At 40.0% G+C, this 25,665-nt stretch overlaps 1 protein-coding gene across 2 annotated transcripts in view; it reads right to left on the bottom strand.

The window, feature by feature from the left end:
* Positions 1 to 3,631: 3,631 nt before the first annotated feature.
* The window catches only part of trip11 (thyroid hormone receptor interactor 11), a 118,201-nt gene continuing 96,167 nt past the window's right edge, over positions 3,632 to 25,665 (bottom strand). For both annotated transcript variants that reach the window (XM_073039219.1, XM_073039220.1), the window contains 5 exons: positions 19,321 to 19,402; positions 15,749 to 15,863; positions 11,999 to 12,124; positions 8,953 to 9,100; positions 3,632 to 6,234 (listed from right to left, as the gene is read on the bottom strand). In XM_073039219.1, the coding sequence (XP_072895320.1) occupies positions 6,014 to 6,234; positions 8,953 to 9,100; positions 11,999 to 12,124; positions 15,749 to 15,863; positions 19,321 to 19,402 (692 nt within the window). In that variant the 3' untranslated portion in view covers positions 3,632 to 6,013. The remainder of the gene's footprint in view (positions 6,235 to 8,952; positions 9,101 to 11,998; positions 12,125 to 15,748; positions 15,864 to 19,320; positions 19,403 to 25,665) is intronic.

Here is a 25,665-nt window from a genome sequence, read left to right as displayed (position 1 = left end):
TTTCAAAAGACATGCATTGAAACTGGAGGGTACTTTTGTCCTTCTGAACATAGATTATTTGATAAAGTCAGAAATATTTACTTCTAACACTGCCATATAACATTATGGAGGTTTGTTGGATTACTCCCGGGCTTTACTTCCATGATAACCCTACTCTCATATGAACTTAGTTTAATTTAAATTGAAGCAAAAGATTTCCTGTGAAAAAAGGCTAATGAAATCAAGAGATTATTTTGTTTAATATGATTAAAAACAACTGCAACAAGATGATATATGTGTTATGATAAAATATAAAGTGATTGCGCCACAAGAAGGTCAGACAATGAACCTCTCTCTTGCAAAGGCAAGGCTGAATTCCTGCAATATTGAATATGTTCAATGATAAATACTTGAACATGATTCAACATATTTGCAGTCCCTCAAATCACTTTGTGCAGGAAACAGCTAAATTACTTTGCAATTCAGCTTGAAAAATGATTTTTAAAAAAGTAAAGCAAATAAATTAAGGGCCAATCAAGATAACTAGCATTTGGTTAGTACCAAAACAGGTTGCTCAGCCACGTAGATTCAGTCAAGCGCAACAGGATTGGTGACATATTTTGGTCTGGATTACTCAGCTACTGGAAAGGTTCCAGATCAAAATACAGGAGCAAGTAAAATTTTGACCTTTAAAGTTCAAGATGACGCCAGAGATCATCAGCAACTTACTGCATGCTGCAAATGCTGTCATAGGAAAGCAGCATCCATCATCAGAGATCCCCACCACCCAGGTCATGATCTCTTCTCGCTGCTGTCATCAGGTCAAAGGTACAAAAGCTTCAGGACTCACACCACCAAGTTCAAGAACAGTTACTACCCCTCAACCATCAGGCTCTTATACAAAAGGGATAACTACACTCATCTATTGAGACATTCCCACAACCAATGAGCTTACTTTAAGAACTCTTTATCTTGTTATTTCATGTTCTTTATTATTTATTGCAATTTATTTATACTTGCATTTTGTGGTTTGATGTCTTCTACACTCTACTTGATCTTTCATTGATCCTGTTATAGTTATTATTCTATGGAGTTGCTGAGTATGCTCACAGGAAAAAAAAATCTCAGGGTAACATATATGTATTGTGATAATAAAATTTACTTCAACATTTTTTTTAAATCGGTCTTTTCATCAGGTGAGTAGTTACAATGACCTCATATGTTTCTAACCTTATCAATACATTATAGTGTTTCAAGCATCAAACCTATATGAAGTGCATAAGTAGCAAGTGTTTTGCATGATACTCATTTATTTTCATTCCCTTTAAAGAACCTCTATACCAGCTATACATACACTATGGTACTCTTTAAAAGGTCTCATCCAAATGTTAGAACAGCTATGCCAATCCTGTCCCCACTGATGGCTGTGACAGGCAGGCAGGCACACAGACACGACAGACACATATTACTTTCTTCAAGGCCATTTGCTTTTGCCCAGCACTGATCAAAAAATGAGATGCTTTGCCAGGTTCAACATCCACTAAATGGCACAGGGCCATTTTATGGGAAAACTGAATCCATTGTATTTCATTAAAAATTAGCACTGCATGAACTGTGCAAATAATCCATCAGCTTTCTTTTGTAAAGCTTACAAGGAACAAGCACCTTTAAGAAATTTTGAAATATGATTTCTAAGCTTTTGCTGAACAGCATTTCAGATGTGTTTGTTGGGGTTTTCTGTGTAAATAAACCATTCAGCATGCACTCTAGCATGATTTGAACAATGGCTAGTCCCACTCCACCTACTCCACTATATTACTTAGGGAGTTGAGATCTATATTTGTAACAAAGCTAACTGCAGCCCAATAATGGTGCTTAACCTCAGTGCAGAAAAGCATCCTGAAATTTGGGGAAAAAATATTTTATGCAGCAATAGAAATAGGTCATATGCATCCCAGCCTGTTTTGCCATTCAGTTAAACAATTATACGCTTTCCTAAATCTCCATGGTTATGCTAGCCCCCAACATTTAATATTAAGCTATAAACATGTTCATGCATTTAAAACTGAGCTCACTCAGCCAAGAGTGCCATCTTTTTAGAGTTAGCACCATTTTCAAATGCAACTCCAACTGGTGAAAAGATTATATTCATAATGCTGCTAACATTCTTTGGCAAGCTGTCCTTAATACAGTATATCTGCTTGGCTGGAAAAGTTAAACGTGAATATACACTCCACTGATCTGTGCACATAACCTGTTAACCATTAAGCTGAGATGCACAAAATAGAAGAAAATCAACAGCACCAAGCTATAGAGAAAATAGCTGGTGGAAATGGGGAAACTTTTATATAATTGTTCTTATTAAATTTAGCTTTATTGCTGGAAATTTTAATCTGAACCAAACTCAAATTAAGATTAAAAACACAAAATGCTGGCATAACTCAGCAGGCCAGACAGCATCTACGGGAGGAGGTAGTGACGACGTTTCGGGCCGAAACCCTTCATCAAATTAAGATTATGATGTTTCCAGATTTTCTCTGCAAACTTATAACATGAAGCTAGAATAATTTCAAGTGGAAAAGAATTCTGTAGAAAGGTGGAACGGTTGAGTGTCACCTTTGCAGAGCAGAGGGTCGATAATCAAATTTCAAAGAAAAATTTATTATCAGAGTACATACATGTCACCACATTCAACCCTAAGATTATTTTTCTATGGACATACTTAGCAAATCTATAGAACAGGAACTGCAAACAGGATCAAGGAATAACAAACTGTGCAACTGCAAATATAAATAAATAGCAGTAAATAATGAGGGCATGAAATAACAAGACAAAGAGTCCTTAAAGTGAAACTATCAGTTACGGGAACACCAAAAATAGAATGAGTGTAGTCATCCCCTTTTGTTCAAGAGCCTGATGGTTGAGAGGTAGTAACTGTTCTTGAACCTGGTGGTGCAAGTCCTGAGACACTTGTACTTTCTACATGATGGCAGCAGTGAGAAAAGAGCATGGACTGGGTGGTGAGTATCTTTGATGATGGATGCTGCTTTTCTACAGCAATGTTTCATGTAGGTGTGCTCAAAGGCTGGGAGGGCTTTGTTGTGAGGTACTGGCCCGTCTACTACCTTTTGAAGGATTTTCCGCTCAAGGCACTCGTGTTCCATAGGCTCAATAATGAGCGTGATACACTTAACTTTCTGCACTAGGAAGAAAAAAAGAATGCTTAAATTGACAGAAGCATGTTGGTAAGGACAGCAAGGTAGTAATCAATTTTGGCCAGGACAGTACAAAAACACATCTGCTTGATTTCAAATGATGCCATGGGATGTTTCATGCGCACCACAGAGTAAAAGTATGTCATGTCTCATCAGAAAGACACTACTCCAGCAGTACAATGAATCTTCAGTAATATGCTTAAGTACCTGCCTGATTTATACTGGTCAACAGCTGGAGTGGAACTCCAAACCAAATCTTACATTTAAAGAAAGCTGATAAAGATAAGATTATTACTAGGTCATCAACAAACAGGAGTTCTATAAAAAGTCACATCCTCTCTTTGTCTTTGTTGGTAATTTGACAACTGTAAATAGATTTTCAAGAACAGTTGTCAACATTTTGTGTACTTTCAAAGACTGACAAATAAACTTTAAAGTAATTAATAATGTTTAAATTTTATTGGGGTCAAATGTTGGTTGTCACCTGCACAAATTTTGTTGAAAATGGCGTTGAGCAAACCCAGCCAGGATTCTCACCACAGATAGAATGTCTGAACAGCTTCTGAAGAGCCACACTGCTGCTAGCGTGAAGAATTTCCTATAGTCACATTTAATTATGATGAACAGTCAATTGAATGAGTTAGCAGTGAGCTGTACTCTTGGCAACAATGCACCCAAAAAATCACCCTGTTCAGGAAAAGGATGAAAAGAAAACTAAAATCTTATTTTGAAGACAAAGCAGACCTTGCACTATAATGTCACAGATGAATGATGGAGATCTTCAGCTTTGACCAACCCCTAACATTAAACAACTTAGGGGCAGTTTGGTGGCATAGCAGCACGCTTTACAGTGCCAGTGACTGTACAGTTCAATTCCCAGCACTCTGTCAGGAGTTTGGACACTCTCCCTGTGACTGCATGGGGTTCTCTCCATGTGACCCTGTTTCCTTTCACATTCCAAAAGAAGTACAGCTTGCTAGGTTAATTGGTCACGAGTATAATTGGACAGCACGGGCTCATTAGGCCGGAAGGGCCTATTACCGTGCTGTATCTCTAAAAGAAACACTAAATAAAGAAATGGATCTATTAAATCAGTATATGAGTATTCTTGGCTGGCTCTAATGATGTCAGCACATTTGGTTCCAATGCAGAAGACTAATCATAACCTTTAATAAGTTTGCATTTTGATATGTACACAAATCTTCAAATCATAGTAATAAGTAACCTGAACAATTTTCTGGGAAATAAAGACAGTTTACTATAAAGGATTTTAATATATTCAAGAATAGCATTTTTCAGCTAATCACAATATTATACAATAACCAACTCAGCTATTAGATTATGGATAATTTAGAACTTAGAAGGCTGTACCTTATAAATCTGCAGGCATATGCCAGATGAAAAACCAGTTGTTGGATGGTGAAGACAAACAATTTATACAAAGAAATGTGTTGCAGGCTGTTAACTGTTGTTTCACTGATACAGTGAGCTGCAAGTAGAATAATTTAACAGAAAGTCCTGCAGCAATTCAAAAGCCCAAATTCCAGAATTGTACAAATTATTACAACTGAAATATAATACAAAAACTTTTAGATCACTGCCTTTACATACAAATAACAGATTCCTTGGCACTAGCCAGCATCAGACACACAAAGGTTATACTTTGCAGGCTTGACCAAAATAGACTAGAGTGTTACTATGCAGAAGTGTCTGCAAGAGTCTCAGTTTTAGTTTTCAGTGAAATTTCCTACATCCTTAAATGCAAATGACAGTCTACTGTTCCTTTGTGGCATTTGCTTTAAGCTCAAAGCAAAATTCACTATACTGAACAGTGAATAGAAAAGAAGATTCCATCATTAAGAATAAATTAATCTCAAGGTTGCAATCAAGTTTCTGATGGGTTCTACAATAAAATAAAGAATGAAGATTGGTAACAAGGCCTGCTTACAATCATGGAAGACAGTCAATGATTTTAATTTGGATTTACTCTAATGGAGTTAGTTTTGCAAACATACTGTAACCAATGTTTTCATTTTATATTCTGATTAAGACACTATAGCAGACACCATTTTCTTAAATTAAGGTAATTCAGCATAAATAAAACTTGAACCCTCTAAAGCAAGAACGCGGAATAGATGGGAAAGTGACAGGGAAACAGTTTTCAATTTCTTCTCAAAACTCAGCATAAATAAACCACAGGAAATCTTGCTCACCACTAAAGCCACTTCAGATATGCAGTTATGTAGTTACAGGCAGTGTCAAAAAATAATTGTTTTTATACCATGGAAGGTACAACTGAAAAAACAATAACTTGAAAGAGTCTGCATTTAATAAACTTCATGTACACAACACTGCTATTTTATTTCTTTGGAACTTTGTGCTTCAGAGGCCTTACTTTAATCCTCCTGTGGAAGGCGTTATGAAAATCCATTATAGCTTGCAAATATGCAGGTCCCATTAGGACAGACAATTCTGTGCCTCTGTGAATTTCTTTTTTTAAGTTCTGCCTCTTGATTAAGTGCCAAATATACAGTATCTGCATTTAGCAAAACAAAAGGCTCACCTTGCGTACTTGGTATCAAGTATTTATAATTAGCTTTTTGGAAAGGGGTGAAATTATTCCTACACATGGAGCCAATCATTCCCCAAGAGGATTGCAACTTTCATGGACTTAGCATGTCAAATTGAAAGATGCATGCTTACAATATGTAAATATTTTTCAGGGAGCTCTGTGTACACTGCACAAAATCCCTCTTGTGCTATAGTCTATAGTGTAAGCTTTCACTTTAAAGTGCTGTAGTGGATTGCTCCAGTTTTTTTTATTGCTTGAGGAGATCTTTAAGGACAGTGCCGGCACTGGAATCTGGTGACACTGGCAGAGGCGTGAAAGTGGGAAGGGCACTGGAGATTGGTTTCATGAGGAGATGCGAGGACCCAGTAGAACTGGCAACAGCTGAGGTAATGAGAGGCACAGCAGCAGATCGTGGAGCCAAGAAGGAACTGGATTCTGATTTTTTCACTGGACCTGCTCCAGCTGCGCCTGAAAATAAAATTTAATAGCATGATTTAATGAAATTATACATTGAGAAATGCTCCACAAAACTGTTAATTTAGAACATAGAACAGGAATAGGCCATTTGGCCCACGATGTTATGTCGAACTAGCTAAAAAGCAAATCAAAAACACCCAAACACTAATCCATCCTATGTCAATATCCCTCCACCTTCCTTACATCCACGTGCCCATCTAAACATCTCTGAAAAGCCCCTAATGTATTTGCTTGTACCACCGTACCAGGCAGCGCATTTCAGGCATCCACCACTGAGTTAAAAACTTACCCCTGCCATCCCCTTCTCACCTTCAATGTGTGCCCTCTGGTATTAGAAATTTCAACCCTGGGACTTCTCATAATCGTGTAGGCATCTATCAGATCTCTGCTCAGCTTCCAATGTTTCAGAGAAAACAACCCACGTTTATCCAGCCTCCTCTCATAGCACAAGCTCTCTAAACCAGGCAGCATCCTGGTAAACCTCTTCTGCACTCTCTCCAAAGCCTCAACATACTTCCTTTTGTGGAGTGACCAGAACTGTATGCAATACTCCAGATATGGCCTAACCAGAGTTTTATAAAGTTGCAACATAACCTCGACTTTTGAACACAATGCCTCAACTAGTAAAAGCAAGTATTCCATAAGCCTTCTTAACTGCCTTATTGACCTGCATAGCCACTTTCAAAGAGCTATGAACTTGGATCCCAAAATCTCTCTGCACAGCAATAGATAAAATTTATATTTATTTTGTTAGAATATAGTGTTTAGTGCCTATTTTCAAACCCCTTCAAATAACTATATGCAGTCTTAAACCCTGGACTGAAATACATCATAAGTCCAGTCAAAGCAACCAGCAGGTTGAGCAGGAAGGCTAGGTTACTATTAAAACTATTCACTTTGGAATTAAGCAAAGTGAAGGAGGAGGAGCTTCAGAGGATTAATGGCACCTAACGGTGGCTCCTTTGCTTGCACCTTCGGAAGCAGCTCTATTTTCATCTTCAATATCTCTATTTTTCCCTTTCAGGGTTCTTTTGAAGACCCTGACCTGGGGTTACACACTGTCTACGGTTCTTTGAAGGAATGGGAGCTGCTCTCAGGGTTTCACGAATGGCCGTTATTTGGGACGCCAAGGACTCAGCCTAAGAGGGATCGAATATAAGAGCTGAGAGGTAATGTTACAGCTATATAGGACCATGGTCAAACCCCATTTGGAGTACTGTGCTCAGTTCTGGTCACCTCACTACAGCAAGGATATGGAAACTATAGAAAGGATACAGAGGAGATTTACAAGGATGTTGCCTGGACCGGGGAGCATGCCTTATGAGAATAGGTTGAGTGAACTCGGCCTTTTCTCCTTGGAGCGACAGAGAATGAGAGGTGACCTGATAGAGGAGTATAAGACGATGAGAGGCATTGATTGTGTGGATAGTCAGAGGCTTTTTCCCAGGGCTGAAATGGCTAACATGAGAGGACACAGTTTTAAGGTACTTGGAAGTAGATCAGGGGTAAGATTTTTAAGTATAGAGTGGTGATAGTGTGGAATGGGCTGCCGGCAACGGTGGTGGAGGTGGATACGATAGGGTCTTTTAACAGACTCCTAGATAGGTATATGGAGCTATGGGCAATGGGAAACCCTAGGTAATTTCTGAAGTAAGTACATGTTAGGCATAGCTTTGTGGGCCGCCCTGTATTGTGCTGTAGGTTTTCTATGTTTCTAAGAGCTCAGCTCACCTTTGGAGGGCTGAGATCTTGTGGCTCTGGAGACAGGCAGATCGAAGGTCAGTGTCCGGGCAGGAGATCGGTGTGTCGTAGGAGATGGAAGATCTAAGGCTGTGTGCCTGGAGACCCAAGATCTTTGGGGACAGAGCTCAAAAAAATGATGCAAGGGACTTTTAACAGTCTCTTAAATCAGGGACTTTTAAATCAGCGAGTTGTTTGTTATCTCTCCCCTCTCACTGTGAAATGGAGACACCTCTTTCTCCCTTATTAGGTGGAGAGAGAGAGCCTGTGGTATGTCAAATACTGGGTGAATAAGTAGTCTTTGGCGTACTGCAAGTCATTGTCTTTGCTGTTGCTTTGCTCACGCTTGAGTGCTCAGTGACAGGTGCTGATGCTTCTTTTTGAAGGTGGGGGGATCGTTGCTTGCTGCCGCTTACGCGCAGGAGGGAGGGGAGTTGGAGGAGGGACTTTGGGGTTCTAACATTTAACTGTCATTTATTCTTTGGGGGCACTCCTCTGTTTTTGTGGATATTTGCAAAGAAAAAGCATTTCAGGATAAAGGCCAATACCTGAACTGCTCATCCCTCAATTCCATTAATATCTAAAAATTCTATCAGCCTTCTTTGAGAGAATACTAAGTGCTTCAGCCTCCACAACCCTGGTGTACAGAATTGCAAAAAATCAACACCCCTGGACAAAGAATTCCTCCTAGTCCAAAGCAGCTGTGATCCCCGGACCCTAACATCCTCCTCCTCCTTTCTAGTGAACAGCCCCGCTAACAGAAGTCTTTCATTCTTGTAAACTAGCTTTGCCTTTTCTCTGCTGCCTCTGGATCCTTAAACAATTCACTATATTTAGAGAACGTTGAATAAAGCTTCAATTAACTGCTCAATTCTATCCTTGCATAACTGAACCCAAATGCTTGTTTCAAACAAACTTCTCTTTATGGTTAAATGTAGAAGATATACATCGAGTAAATTATAAACATACCTGCTGTGTGACCAGGAAGGCTGCTGGCTTGCTGGTTGGCTGCAGGTGCGGGCCCAAGCGGATGTATATCATAAATTGGAAGCTTTGGTGGTGGAAGAGAAGGACGAGATTCTACTTCCAGGAACTTTACAAACATTTCTGAGAAAGACTGCAAGATAAAAGGTGCCTGGTGTAAGAATTCATTCCATCAATACCAAGATCACAAATCATTCACATCATATTGTTCTGTACTGGGTGGCATGATGGAGATACGTCTCTACCAAAGGAGGTGTAAGGTGCTCCTCCCTCCACTAGCCTGCAGGTCACCCTTGGACAAGCTGTAGCGTCTGCTTAACCCTGATCAGGGTCATGAGAAGCTGTGGGAGCAGGGGGTGGATGGTCATAATTATGCACCCAATTATGCACTACTAATACCAGGCAGACAATTCTGAAAAGTAATGATAATGTCTGGTGTCAGCAGTCTTGTAAAAACACTGCCCAGAAGGCGGCAATGGCAAACCACTTCTGTAGAGAACAATAATGGTCATGGAAACATCTGTAAGGACTATGTTTTAATCTGGTTGCACATATCAAAATTAGCAACACTTATAGGAGATAAATAAGAAAGTCAGTGATTTTAGAACAGAGGGAAACCAGTTGGTTGCTATACCTGTATGTAAAATTCAGAGCTATCTAGTCAAATTTAACTATTCACCTGCAAAATGCTGGAGGAATTCAGCAGGCCAGGCAGCATCCAGCATTTTGTGTGTGTTGCTTGTGTAACCCTCAGTCTCTGCCAGCATTTGTTTCAAGGCCCCCACATTCCAAGCCCTGTTATCTCCAGTCATAACCCAAACATTGCTTCCACACAGAAACCATTACATTAGCAGTGAAACCTTACAACGTGCTACACTTGTATTTCCAGCATCTGCAGGTTTTTCTCTTGTTTCTATTCACCTGTTCTACTTAGCGTATTACTAAGGAATTACAAGTTTTGCCTTAAACCACAGGATTGACTCAGAGCTGTACGAAATAGTCAGCAGATTTCAAAAGTATTTTTAAGGATAGTGAAAAATCTCAGGACATTATGGTACTAGGAAAGAAACAGTATTAAGAATTTTTTTAAAAATTTGTAACTAGGACATGTTGCTTTTGTCATACTCCCTTAAATTTATTCCAAGAATTTTTATACATCTCTGTATCCAAACAAAAAAAAAAATTAAGCCCATTCTGGTTAACTGGACTACTAGACCCTCACCTAACTACAATTATAACATTGTGGTATGCTATGTTGGTGCCGGAATGTGTGGGCAGCACCCAGCACATTTTTAGCTACTTGTTGTGAATACAAATGATGCATTCGCTGTATACTTTGATGTACATACATGTGATAAACAAATCTGAACCTGAATCCCTGGAGCTGTGTTTATTCTTACCCTACAGCAAAAAACTAACTGCTAAAGGAACTCAACGGATCAGACAGAATCCGTGGAGACACAGGGATGGATAAAGTTTCAGTCTGAGACCCTGCATCAGAACTGCAGCGGTTGGGGGGTGGAAATAACTTGCAGGAGAATGAGAGGAATTCATTGAAACTTTTAAAATCCTGACAAGATGTAAGAAAGGTATTTCTGATCGTGGCGTAGTCTAGAGCCAAGGGTACACTGGCCTTTATAAATCAAAGTACTGAGTATAAGAGTTGGAATGTTATGGTGAGGCTGTATAAGGCACTGGCGAGGCCGAATTTGGAGTATTGTGTGCAGTTTTGGTCACCTAATTACAGGAAGGATATTAATAAGGTTGAAAGAATGCAGAGAAGGTTTACAAGGAAGTTGCCGATACTTGAGAAACTGAGTTACTGAGAAAGGTTGAATAGGTTAGGACTTTATTCCTTGGAGCGTAGAAGAATGAGGGGAGACTTGATAGGGGTAAATAAAATTATGATGGGTATAGATAGAGTGAATGCAAACAGGCTTTTTCCACTGAGGCTAGGGGAGAAAAAAAGAGGTCATGGGTTAAGGGTGAAGGGGGAAAAGTTTAAAGGGAACATTAGGGGAGGTTTCTTCACACAGAGAGTGGTGGGAGTGTGGAATGAGCTGCCAGATGAAGTGGTAAATGCAGGCTCACTTTTAACATTTAAGAAAAACTTGGACAGGTACATGGATGAGAGGTGTATGGAGGGATATGGCCCAGTTGCAGGTCAGTGGGACTAGGCAGAAAAATGGTTCGGCACAGCCAAGAAGGGCCTGTTTCTGTGCTGTAATGTTCTATGGGTCACAGTCTAAGGATACTGGGTAACTCATTTAGCACTGAGATGAGGTGAAATTTCTTCACCCAAATTGTGATGAACTGTACCACAGATGGCAAATGAAGCCAAAGTATCAAAGAGTAAGATACCATTCCAGAGCAGGGGTTCCCAACCTTGTTTATGCCATGGAGCCTTACCATTAATCAAGAGCTCCAGGTTGGGAACTCTTGCGATAAAGGCTAAAGAAATCATGGGATAAGTGAAGAAAGTAGAAAAGGGCACTGAATTTGGTGATCAGCCATGATTGTGCCTGCTCTGCCATTTAAGGCCAAAAGGAAAAATAGGCCACTCCGATCATTAATGATCACATTTCCATCCATAAACCAATGTCAAATACCAGCAAATATAAAACTAAAAGATAAATTGCATACACAAGGACATATTTTCCTCTGAAATATTGCTGCTCTCTGTTTTTAATACTGTATGGATCCAATCCATAACGATCCTATTACAATCACAAGAGAATGCAGATGCTGGAATCTGGAACAGCACACAAACTGCTGGAAGAAATCAGTGGTTCAGGTAGCATCTGTAGATGGAAATGGACAGTCATCTTTACTGAAGTCCAGATGAAGGGTCTAAACCCAAAATGTTGATTGTCCATTTCCCTCCACACACTCAGTTCCTCCAAAATTTTATGGGTTGTACCTTATTGTGGTAAATCTCAATTTTCATTAATTTACTATACCCCAAAATATCTGTTGTTCATGTATTTTTAAAACAAAACATGTGGAAATTTATGAACAAAAGAGAACTTACACTGTTGAAGATTGTCTGCTGGTTTGGCCTTTGCGGGGTATTTGGTACACTTTGGGTTCCACTAGATCTGCCACCAAGCCAACTAGTGACCCATCCAGTAACACCACGAAATTCACTATCCATGAGCTAGTAAAACAACATATTTAAAATGTAATGTGTGTTTATACTATTATGACAACCAAGCAATAGAATACAAGCTTTTTTTTGGTTTAATGCAAAGGCTCATTGTTCCATTACTGTATCTGTCTTGAGAAGTTCAGGAATTGGCTCCTGATCCTTGACCAAAATGACACACATTTCAGCTCCACAAAATGTTAGCTCCTACATACATACAACTTGAAGTGTGTTCATAGTGTTTCTTATGGTATCTTTAATACCTAAAAAAAGGACTAAATTATGTTCCAAGCTCATAAGACATAGTAGCAGAATTGGGCCATTCAGCCCATCAAGTCAGCTCCACCATTTGATCATGACTGACTTATTTTCCCCTTCAACCTATTTTCCTCTTCCAAAATAAAGCAGCAAATTCCAGCATTCTGTCATATATACCTGGTTTAGAAATACTGCACTTGAAGAAAGAGAAAAGTAAAATATAAATCTCTATTGAATCTTGCTTCATAAAGAAACTCATGGGCAAGAGTTTGTGGAAATCACAACTTTTGTAGAAGGTCTTCCACAATTCTTTTGGGTTCAAGAGTTCTAAGATTTAGGCCAGAAAAGAAATAGAGTTAAAAGATTTCAAAATCAGGATGGTATGTGTCTTGTGAGGTAAGGTGGCAAGAACATATACACTGTACACACCGATGTCCTTGCCCTTCTATGGCTCAAGGATATGGAAAGATCTTGGGATGTCTGGTGGTTAAGTCATTTACCTAAGGCTGGATATTTGAGATGAGTGACTCACCACTTGACATTCCACATCCAAATACATGAGCCATTTCCATATCCATGAGACATGTCAAATGTCTGATAGAATGCTCTCTAGTTTCTTGTGTGAATACAGTTCAAGGAAGTGTACCCCCCGGATAAAATGAGCTGTTGATTGCTATCCTGTTTGATGGGATGGATTCAGAGTACCATGCTAGATCGCTGAATTTATACCATTTAAACAATGGTTGTGTCACACAACATCTTCACTGTAAAGAAGATCATGCTGTGGATGATCCTTTAAATGCTTTCACAGGCAAGATGGACAAATAAGTCTGAGGTCAAGTTGGTTTATCCCTTATGTTACTTTGCTTCCTTCATGCCACCAGGACCTGCTAGGTCAATTAGCGGCAGTACTATCAAGCTACTTTTATCGAACACAAAAGTCCTTCAAACACAGTACTGTCCTTGATAGTGCTTTGTCTAATAACTATTCAAGATAATAGTAACACTCTTACAAGATGACCACAACTTTGCCATGGTTTGGAGACTGTGTGCCTCAATGACCCAAACAGCTATGTTGGCTGGAGTCAGGGCTTTATGCTTTGGCTCTTGGTAGGGTCACGCATGCCAAACAAGTCAAAGGGTAGAGGATAGACTAAGAATGGTCCCCATTGGTCCTCCAGGTTCAGGGCTAACAACCCTGACTGGTAAAAATTGGGTTTTGTTACAGTTGCACTAACCAAGAATAACGTAGAAATATAGCAATATAAAACCATAAATAATTAAATAATAACAAGTAAATTATGCCAAGTGGAAATAAATCCAGGACCAGCCTATTGGCTCAGGGTGTCTGACACTCCGAGGGAGGAGCTGTAAAGTTTGATGGCCACAGGCAGGAATGACTTCCTATGACGCTCAGTGTTACATCTTGGTGGAATAAGTCTCTGGCTGAATGTACTCAAGCACCTAACCAGTACATTATGGAGTGGATGGGAGTCATTGTCCAAGATGGCATGCAACTTGAACAGCATCCTCTTTTCGTCAGAGAGTCCAGTTCCACCCCCACAACATCACTGGCCTTACAAATGAGTTTGTTGATTCTGTTGGTGTCTGCTACCCTCAGCCTGCTGCCCCAGCACACAACAGCAAACATGATAGCACTGGCCACCACAGACTCGTATAACATCCTCAGTATCGTCCAGCAAATGTTAAAGGACCTCAGTCTCCTCAGGAAGTAGAGACGGCTCTGACCCTTCTTGTAGACAGTGTCAGTGTTCTTTGACCAGTCCAGTTTATTGTCAATTCATATCCCCAGGTATTTGTAATCCTCCACCATCAGCTCCTTAGTCTTTTTCACATTAAGCTGCAGATGATTCTGCTCACACCATGTGACAAAGTTTCCCACCGTAGCCCTGTACTCCGCCTCATCTCCCTTGCTGATGCATCCAACTATGGCAGAGTCATCAGAAAACTTCTGAAGATGGCAAGACTCTGTGCAGTAGTTGAAGTCCGAGATGTAGATGGTGAAGAGAAAGGGAGACAGGACAGTCCCCTGTGGAGCCTCAGTGCTGCTGACCACTCTGTCTGACACACAGTGTTGCAAGCGCATGTACTGTGCTCTGCCAGTCAGGTAATCAATAATCCATGACACCAGGGAAGCATCCACCTGGATCACTGTCAGCTTCTCACCCAGCAGAGCAGGGAAGATGGTGTTGAACGCACTGGAGAAGTCAAAAAACATGACCCTCACAGTGCTCGCCGGCTTGTCCAGGTGGGCATAACAGTGATAAAGAATCATTCTACTTCTGAGTGTGATGGTATTCCTAAGTTTCCACTTGGGACTTGCATGACTTACAGTAGTGAAAACCAAGAGGAAGCTACTGACACAATGAAGGAAGCTGTGAACACCACCAGAGATGGAGAATCTTCATTGCTGTCCTAAATGCCAATGGTGTTACACAGTAAGTTAATATAGTAACACTGATTTATCTACTGAGGGAGAACAGGATGTGGTAATCTGTATGTTAACCAATTGAGGCTTGACTAGATGCTGTGAGATCGTATGGGGTAAAGGAAATCATTTGATGAACTACTTGTGATACCTGTCTGGGTTGTCAAGATTCTGGGTTCTGTACACCATTGCAATGGTGGGTTTATACTGCCAGTGGGGCAGGACCTATCCACAGCTTGAGATGGAAGAGTCCGGCACATTGTCTTTAAGGTATGATGCTGATAAGACAACCCCCCCCCCCCCCCCTTTAGACACCATTCCCTTTTATATTTGTGAGGAAGTCTCTGCAAGGTCAACTGGACACAGAGTGATTTTAGCATTTCCAAGTTTGATACATAGATCAATGATGAGTGTACCATTCTATGTATCCGCTGCTCTGTCTTAATGAAGTGGTTGTGATATAAATGCTAGGCCATTTCAGAGAGCAGTTATGAGTCAAATACATTATTGTGGTTGGCCATACCTGGTAGAAATGGCATTTTCCCTCCTCTGAAAGACACTGGTGAACCAGATGGGTTTTTAAGACAGGCATTTTCTTTTAAATTCCAGGCTATGAACTAAATTAAAATATAGTAAGGGCTTCCATGATTTTATCCCATTCATGGAGCAATGATGACCATTTCCAAATCAGAACTGCATGCAACTTGAAAGGGTATCATTCTAGTATGCCTGCCCTCTTTATCTGATGTAGGGGTGCAAGAAAAAGCAATAATGTTGTTGGATGAAAAACACTACAAATGCAAGGAAGTGAATGCTCAGGATTGTGTGATTTGACCTTGCACCTCTGAATTGTAAGTCCAGTAATTCACCAATCACCCTACAGCCATATCCATATGATTCACCAACTACACCGGATGACTCGGTCATACCTGACAAATCTCTCCTTTCTTTATCCCCAGAACACTTCCCATCATCCGCATTGCTTCATTGCGCTTGTTTTTTGGAGTATGGAAGTAACTCACAAACAAATTTCTCATCAAAACCCTTGGAAATAAAGAGCAAATGGTTAACGATACCTGAACACAAAAAAAAGGCAGATCTGCATTTCAATTAAGTGGCATTCTAACTAGCAATGATTTTGCTTTAAGTGCATGATACAATCATAATATTTTCCTCAAAAGAAACTTTTACGATACTGAAATCAACCACTGATATTAAGGAAAATATTTAAGTTTTCTTAAAGGTAATCTTAATTGATTTTTACTTCATGATTAACAGCAGTATGACAACTTGAATGCACAGGAACTGAAGAAGCTGCAGAAGGTAACGGGATCCACCCATACATGACAGGTACATCCTTCCCACCGTTGGAAATATCTATAGAAGGCATTGCTTCAAGCAGGCAACGTCCACCAAAGATCCCTTCTGTCCAGGCCACACCATTTTCTTGCAGCCACCATCATGCAGGAAGTAAAGCAGCCTCCAACACCTGGTCCAACAACAGCTACTTCTCTTCAACCATTTGCTATTGAATTAACCTGCACAACCCTATCACTTTAACATAGTATCACAATAAACACTTTGATCACTTTGCACTAAAATGGACTTTGTTTTTTTGTTCTGTACTAACAGTGCTCTTTCTTGTGTATAATTTACGTTTATATTTTTCTTATGAATGCTGCTTATATGTGCCTGTGTTGCTGCTGCAAGTTTTTCATTGCCTCTGTGCTTCATATACTTGTGCAAATGATATAAACTTAATTTGATATTTTTGAAAGGGATTACGCTGAATATGTGTTCAGAGTGTGATCTAGAACTACATATATGGAATCAACTTGCATGTAGATAAGAGAGATTTCCTTGCAATTTGAACATCTTTGTAACTTTCCATAATGGTAAATAGACATATTGATATAGACATGCCAACATATTACAACATCAATGAGCAGCAGCCTGTCTTAGCAGGAGTCTGGATTCACAGGTAGTGAATTAGATAACGAAGCGTGCTGCTGCAAGCAGAATCACAAAGCAATATATCAAGATTTTCAGGAAAACAGAAAAGGGTATTTGTTGAATCATTGTTTTATTTTAAATTAACTTATGGAATGTGGATGCTACTAGAAAAGCTAATATAGATTTATATTATATAGACCTGATAGCCAGAGGTCTCAGGGAATAGAATTAGGTACAGTTAAGATTACTAGAGAGAAAGTGCTTGGGAAGCTAAATGGACTAAGGATAGGCAAGTCTCCCAGACCAGATGAGGTGCACCCATGGGTTCTGAAGGAGGTGGCCTTGGAGATTGTGGAGGTATTGAAAATGATCTTCCAGGAATCAATAGACTCTGGCCTGATTCCGGAGGACTGGAAGGTCGCAAATGTAGTTCCACTGTTTAAGAAAGGAGGGAGGCAGCAAAAAGAAAATTACAGATCTATTAGTCTGACATCGGTAGTTGGGAAGTTACTGGAGTTGATCCTCAAGGACGAGGTTATGAAATACCTCGAGGTGCATGACAAGATCGGCCCAAGTCAACATGGTTTCATGAAGGGAAGATCCTGCCTCACCAACCTATTGGAATTTTTTGAGGTAATCTCAAATAAGATTGACAAGGGAGAGGCTGTGGATGTTGTGTATTTGGATTTTCAAAAGGCCTTCGATAAGATGCCACATAACAGACTGCTTAATAAGATGAGAGCCCATGGAATTACAGGAAAGATATTGGAATGGGTGGAGCATTGGCTGATAGGCAGAAAGCAAAGGGTGGGAATAAAGGGATCCTATTCTGGTTGGTTGCCGGTTACTAGTGGTGTTCCGCAGGGATCGGTGTTGGGGCCGTTTCTTTACACTATGCATCAATGATTTAGATTATGGATTAAATAGTTTTGTTGCTAAATTTGCGGATGACACCAAGATAGATGGAGGAGCAGGAAGTGTTGAAGAAACGGAAAGGTTGCAGAGAGACTTGGTCAGTTTAGGAGAGTGGGCAAAGAAATGGCAGATGAGATACAATGTTGAGAAATGTACAGATGTACATTTTGGAAGAAGAAATTATCGGGCAGTTTATTACTTAGATGGGGAGAAAATTCAAAAATCAAAAGTGCAAAGGGACTTGGAGGTCCTCGTGCAGGATACCCTAAAGGTTAACCACCAGGTTGGATCGGCAGTAAGGAAAAATGAATGCTATGTTGGCATTCATTTCAAAAGGAACAGTGTATAAGAGTAAGGAGGTGTTGATGAGGCTCTATGGTGCACTGGTGAGACCTCATTTGGAATACTGTGTGCAGTTTTGGGCCCACTATCTTAGAAGGGATGTACTGAAGTTGGAGAGAGTTCAGAGAAGATTTACGAGGATGATTCCCGGAATGTAGGGGCTAACATATGAGGAGCGTTTGTCGGCTCTTGGGCTGTATTCATTAGAGTATAGAAGAATGAGAGCGGATCTCATAGAAACATTTCGAATGTTGAAAGGGTTGGACAGAGTAGATGTGGAAAGGCTGTTTCCCTTGGTAGGTGAGTCCAGAACAAGAGGCCACAGTCTTAGAATTAGAGGGTAGCCATTTAAAGCAGAGATGAGGAGAAATTTTTTTTAGCCAGAGGGTCGTGGATTTATGGAATTCATTGCCACATACAGCTGTGGAGGCCCAATCACTGAGGATGTTTAAGGAGGCGATTGATAGGTATCTAATTAGTAAGGGTATTAGGGGGTATGGGGAAAAAGCCAGAAATTGGAACTAGATGGGAGAATAGTTTAGCTCATGGTGGAGTGGCAGAGCAGACACGATGGGGCGAATGGCCTACTTCTGCTCCTTTAACTTGTGATCTTGTGAGATTGCCCAATATATCTTCCAATGAGAAAAAGATGGTGAGCTGTTACTTTGAATTTTCAAATCCAATCCAAAGTGTCCTGGGTAATGAATAGGTTCCATTTTTACATACATCCATGGGTCAATTTTGTTCGTACATTGGAAAATAACAAAAATCACTTGATTTGTAATTGAACCTCCGCAGCATTGCAATGAATAGCATTGAAAACACTCAAGACTGTTATGAAATGATAATTGCTAAAAGTGGAGAGAGAGGAAACTAATTCTGCAATGCACAGGATATGCATGTACCTACTTCAGACTTTTGAATTTAATAATATGGCGGCTCATTCGTACATGGAGTGTTCATAAGTCACCTGTGGGCAGCCTGTAGAGAACAATCACTCACAGTGATGGCTACAGCCTTTGGCCCAGAGATTAAGAGTGATAGTCATCTCACATCAGGATGGTGTGATTTGGAGAAGGACTTGCATTTGATGGTCTTCCTATCCAACTATTTTTGTTCTTCAAGATAGAGATGATTATGGCCAATTATTGCACAAAATCATCCAATAGAGTTCTTTATCAACGCTGCTCCTTTGGATTCCAGTAAATACATTAAAGTCAGACACCGAGTATTAATTTTAATATGAAAAAATCCATGCATTACTGATATAAAATTGAGTATTGATACATACTTGTCAATTTTTCCTTCATTGTTGTTGACCAGGTTTAATAATTTTCTCTGCGCATCATCCAACATATCATTTTGAGACTCAACTGTAAAAGAAATAGATATGATTCATGGAATAGCCAAAAGTAGCCTGAGCAGACAAAGTGGTCGGGCAGAAAAATCTTATTAAGGGAAAACAGCGCGGTTGACACCAAACTTGCTTCAGGAAAATGCTCAATTTCAGCCAATTAGAATCAGAAGATAAAATTCAGACAACCCTATTACTCGAGATGATGTTACCAAATCAGCTTAAATATGTTCATAAGTGGATAGGAACGGGAAAGACTCGGGTATGGGAAGTTTTCTACTTTGATTCTGTGTTACAATATTATCTGGCACCATATAAAAATAACTATGTATAAGCAACTCGCAGAACACATTACATGTTCCTTCGAACCACATTGCTGATTGAATCAGTTGTAAGAGTTGTCTTCAGAGAAGTTCATATACAGCAGTGCTCGCTGAAGGATCAGAAGTGGAAAGAGAGAGTATTTCAAATTCCCAGGTGTCAACGTCTCTGAGGATCTAACCAGGGACCAATATATCAATGGTGTTATGAAGAAGGCATGACAGCAGCTACATTTCATCAGGAGATTTGGTATGTTACCTAAGACACTCGCAAATTTCTACAGGTGTACCAACTGGCATCACTATCTCGTATGGGAGGGGGGCACTGCACAAGGTCAAAATAAAGATGGCTCCCCAACAGCCAGGACATCTTCAAGGAGTGATGTCTCAAAAAGGCAGCATCCATCATTAAGGACCCCCATCACCCAGGACATGCCACCTTCTCATTGTTACCATCAGGAAGGAGGTACAGAAGACTGATGGCACACATTCAATGATTCAGGAACAGCTTCTGCTCCTCTGCTATCTGATTTCTGAATGGACATTGAACCCATGAAACACTACCTCTCTACTTTTTCCTTTTGCACTAATTTAATTTAACTTAAATATACAATACATATTTAATATATAATATTTTATATATATAAAAATATAAGTACACATACTTTATATTGTAACTTGCAGTTTTTATTATGTATTGTAATGTACTGTTGCCGCATAACAACAAATTTCATGATGTATGCCGGTGATATTAAACCTGATTCTGACATGTGTTACTGACAGTATTACTGTGCTGGGGATAGGTGTGAGCCTTCCCAGCTCTCAGCCCTCTGAAGCCACTTCTGTGTTAACAAGATGATCTCATTGCTGCATAGTTCATGTGGAATGAATGCAATGGCTTCGAGCGCTGACAGTGGATGAACTGGGTAAGAAAAGTGGATGTTCTTCACTGAGATCCAGGGCTCAAGAGTACATCCTATCCCACATAGTACAATGTGTGAGGGCGTGACTGGGGACTAATTGTGCCTGCTCCACGGGCTGACAGAATACTTTGATCTTAATATCACCCATCACCTCCTGTGAATGTGATGACAGCTGAGCTTGTTACCAATGAGAAATCACTGGGCTGCGAAGAACTGTGTGGACAAAGAAAGACAAGGGACATTGTAGCTTCCAATACTGAAAGCCATGCCAGTCTGCAGCAACTCCTGCATTTGCTTTTCTGGTCAGGGTGCAGCCCTACACATCCTGCTCTAACACACACCAGTCCTCAAAGGCAACCTCTGCATATGCAGTGGTTCACTGCATAGTGAGCCATGTGACAATGAGATCACCATTCCATTTCATCAGAACCACCAAAAGGCATAGTTGCACTCTGGACTCCCAGAAGAGCCCGAATGGAAGATTTGTTTAAAGTTCAGGAGTACTACTGATTTCTAGGACAAAGGACAATAGAAGGAATCAGCACCTTGAGAAAACACAGAGTACCAGTGTAAGAAGAAATGCTGAGACTACACTAACTCTCTTTACTTCCTAAGAAGGTTGGCGTCATTCAATGTCTGTAGTGAGATGCTGAAGATGTTCTATAGGTCAGTTGTGGAGAGCGCCCTCTTCTTTGTGGTGGCGTGTTGGGGAGGAAGCATTAAGAAGAGGGACGCCTCACGTCTTAATAAGCTGGTAAGGAAGGCGGGCTCTGTCGTGGGCAAAGTACTGGAGAGTTTAACATCGGTAGCTGAGCGAAGGGCACTGAGTAGGCTACGGTCAATTATGGATAACTCTGAACATCCTCTACATAGCACCATCCAGAGACAGAGAAGCAGTTTCAGCGACAGGTTACTATCGATGCAATGCTCCTCAGACAGGATGAAGAGGTCAATACTCCCCAATGCCATTAGGCTTTACAATTCTACCGCCAGGACTTAAGAACTTTTTAAAAGCTATTATTAATGCTTTTTGAGATAGTGATTTAGATGCATATCATATTTTTTACTGAGTTAAGTATTGTATGTAATTAGTTTTGCTACAACAAGTGTATGGGACATTGGAAAAAAGTTGAATTTCCCCATGGGGATGAATAAAGTATCTATCTATCTATCTATCTTTTTCATCTGCTTGGCAACAGATTTAGTTTACTAAACTTTCTTCAGATATCAACTGATTACAACCTGGAGTCATTATGTTCTATTTTCAGAGCACCTTTCATTCTTCCAGAAAACTAGTGGTCACTATATATAATTACAAGTTCTTTAAAATGTCTGTGTTAAGTTTTACCATAACAGAAAGAGAAGCTAAAATCTGGAAGGTATAAAGTCTTATAGGGGAAAAGATGCAACAAGTATTGCAATTGGATAGAAAACTTTGTAAAAAGATTGAATTAGAAGCTATTTTCTATATCACTGCAATAACAGTAATCAGTTAGGAATCCTAAAACAATCTCAGTTAAGATTAGCTGCCTGTTAAATACCACAACAAAATCACGACCATCTTTGGCAAAGAACTCCCCACCCAGATCACTCATGGTACAAAAATGTTTTCTCTCAAGTCACTATTGGTTTTTTAGCTAATCACCTTCATTCTACATCCATCAGTTCTCGACCCATCCATTATTGGGAACAGCTTCTTTCCTGCTGAATAGTGCAAATCTTTCATGATTTTAAGTACCTTACCTCTAGCAGATCTTCTTACAATATTGTTTTTTAATTTTCTCTAGCCTATCTGCCAAAAACAGAGTCCCTTTTCTTTTAGTAAATCTTTTCTGCATCCTCTCCAAAATCTCTATATATTCCCAAATCTGGATGCAAATACTCTAGTTATGAAATAAAAATATTTAGCCCTTGCATCCAACAAGCACATCTTTACTTTCCTCTTCTCTTGCTGTTTTCTGCTGGGATTGCTCCCTTTCTGATTTCCTTGTCCATTCATCCCTTCCCACTAATCTTCCTCCTGGTACATATTCCTGAAAGCAACAGAAATGCTACACCAACCCATCCATCTGCTCCCTCGCCTCCATTCAGGGCTCCAAACAGACCCTCCAGGAGAGGCAACAGTTCATCTGTGAATCTGCTGGGGTCACCTATTGAATCGAGTACTCTCCAAGCAGCATCCTTTACATTGGTGAGGCCTGATATAGGCTGGGGAACCGCTCTGCTGAGCACTTCCACCCCATCTGCCAAATGTGTAAATTCCCAGCAGTCAACCACTTTAATTCCTATTCCCATTCCCGTTCTGACATATCAGTCCACGGCTTCCTCTTCGGTCACGATGAAGCCACTCTCAGGGTGGATAGCACCAACTCATTTCATGCAGGTCACCTCCAATCTGATAGCATGAATATCAATTTTTCCTTCCGGTAATTTTGTTTGCTTTTATTTTCCTTCCCCTTTTTCTTCTATAATCACTCAGACCTCTTACCTCTACTCCTCACCTGCCTCTCTCCCCCCACCCTGTGCCCCTCCTTCTTCCCCTTCTCCCATGGTCTACTCTTCTCTATCGGTTTCCTTCTTCTCCAGCCCTTTACCTTTCCAATCCACCTGGCTTCACTTATCACTTTCTAAGCTTGCCCTCCTTTCACTACCCTCACCTTTTTATTCTGACATCTTCCTGCATCCTTTCCAGCCCAAAACATCAACTGTCTATTCATTTTCATATATGCTGCCTGACCTGCTGAGTTCCTCCGGCTTTTTGTGTGTTGCTCACAAGAAACAAATGTTGGATGTCATTTGGCATTGGTGCCTTCTACCGCATTCAATAAGATCATTGTTGATCTATATCCTTCAATTCCCCTAATATTTTAAAACCTATTAATTTCCATCTTGAAAGCCTCCACAGATTCACCTATTGACCAAAAAAAATACTTCTCATCTCTATTCTAAATATCCAACTCTTTATTTTGAGAATGTGACTTCCTAGTATTGGAAACCAAAGGCAGGGAAAATTAGTTTTGTGTCTACATTATAAAATCTTATTCAGAATCCTGTAAGCTTCAATAAAACCACCTCTCACTCTTCTAAACATGAGTGCATAGGCTTAATCTAATTAACATCTCCTCACTTCTCACAACAAAACCACCGTCTCGATAATCAATCCCTGATGAAGCATTGCTGCACTCTTGTGCTCAAAGTTCCAAGTGTGGTCTCGCCAGGGCTCTATAAAACTGGAACAAGATGTCTCAACTCTTGTACTCAAATCCTCTGCAATAAAGGGCTAGACACCATTTGCTTTCAGAACCACTTGTCAAACATGCATTCATCAATTCAGGCAGAAAAACTCATATGCCCCAGTGAACACCAACACCCTGCAGTCTTTCAATACTGAAATACTTTGCTTTACTATTTTTACTGTCAAAATTAATGACCTCACAACTTTCCATTTTCTGGTCCATATACTACGTACTTCATCAGTTATGAAGCCTGTCTACGTCCTGCAAAGCCTTCTGCATCCTTTTCACAGCTCCCACTGCTACTTAGCTTCTGTGTTATCAGAAATCATGGAACACATTCCACTTGATAGCCTCAAATAAATCAGTGATCTAGGTTGTGTATGGCTGGGGACCCAACAATGATCCCTACAACATCAATTGGTCATTATCGCTTAATCTGAAAATGACCATCAATGTCTTCTGATTTCTCTCCATTAAGAAAACTCAACTCAAGCCAGTTTATTACCATCCTAAATGCTGAAGTCACAAGCGACTGCAGAGACTAGAATCTTACGCAATAAACAATCTACTAGAAGAACTCAGTGGGTTGGGTAGCATCTGTAAGTAGAAAGGAATTGTCAACTTTTTGCCTCAAAACCCAGTATTAAGTCTCTGCACTCTAATTTTAATTTCACTCTGATACATATTTAAGCCCCTTCTCAATGCTACAATCAAGAAGATGCTGTAGGAGCCTGACGACACACACTCAACATTTCAGAGACATCTTCTTCCCCTCTGCCATCAGATTTCCGAATGAATCCATGAACACCACCTCACTATTTTTCCCTCTTATTTTGCATTACTTATTTAATTTATTATTACATATTTATTGCTGCCTCAAATCAAAATTCACAACATGTCAGTAATATTAAACCTGATTCTGATTCTCTGAAAGACAAATACAACACATCAACTGGTTTCCCCTCATCTATTCTGCTAGCTACAACCTCTAAAGCTCTAACAACCTCAAACACCTCTCATAATAACATGATGATTCTGCCCGATCCCACTTTTATTTTCCATGAGTCCTGTTAGCAATTCCTTGTTATAAATTTCCTGCTTTTTCCCCTACTACTCATGTTAGTATAATTGGTCCATTGTTATTCTTTTTCTCTCTCTGTCCCTCCTTTCATGAACAGTGGAGTTACATCTGTTATCTTCTAATTTGTGGGAACCATTCTAGCGTCAATGGAAATTTAGAAGATGACAATTAATGCATTGAATGTCACAATAGACAATGCAAACATACAAAACCCGAGAATGATGAGGATTTAATCACCATTCCGATCAATTCCTCCATCAAACGCTCCACATACATTAACCCTTTCATTCCTGAGATCATTCTTGTATACTTCCTTTGGACCCTCTCCAATGTCAGCACATCCTTTCTTAGATATGTAAGATAGCTTACAATACGTCAAACGAGGCCTGACTAAAGCCTCAGAATTACATCCTTGCTTTTATAGTTTAGAATTTTGAAATGAATGCTGTTTTCCCTGTTGACTTCAAGATGGTGCCAACGAACAATGCGCCCAACAGCGATGTCCTGCAGACAGATCATGAAACTCCTCCTTTTACTACTATTTTTTCTTTGAAATATAATTCTACAACTGAACTGCCTGCCATTGGAACCTGTGACTTAAATTTTGATTGTGTGTTTTTGGACCAATTGAGCAATCTGGACCTTTGCTGGCTCTGAGGGAGTTTGCTGAGGTTTGGAAGGGGGTGTGGGTCCTGGAGACCAGGTAGCCTGGGATGCAAGCC

This window comes from Hemitrygon akajei, chromosome 3 (assembly GCF_048418815.1).
Source record: "Hemitrygon akajei chromosome 3, sHemAka1.3, whole genome shotgun sequence".
Classification (NCBI taxonomy): domain Eukaryota; kingdom Metazoa; phylum Chordata; class Chondrichthyes; order Myliobatiformes; family Dasyatidae; genus Hemitrygon; species Hemitrygon akajei.
Note: the sequence above shows the minus strand (reverse complement) of the source record. Positions and strands in the feature narration are given on the sequence as shown.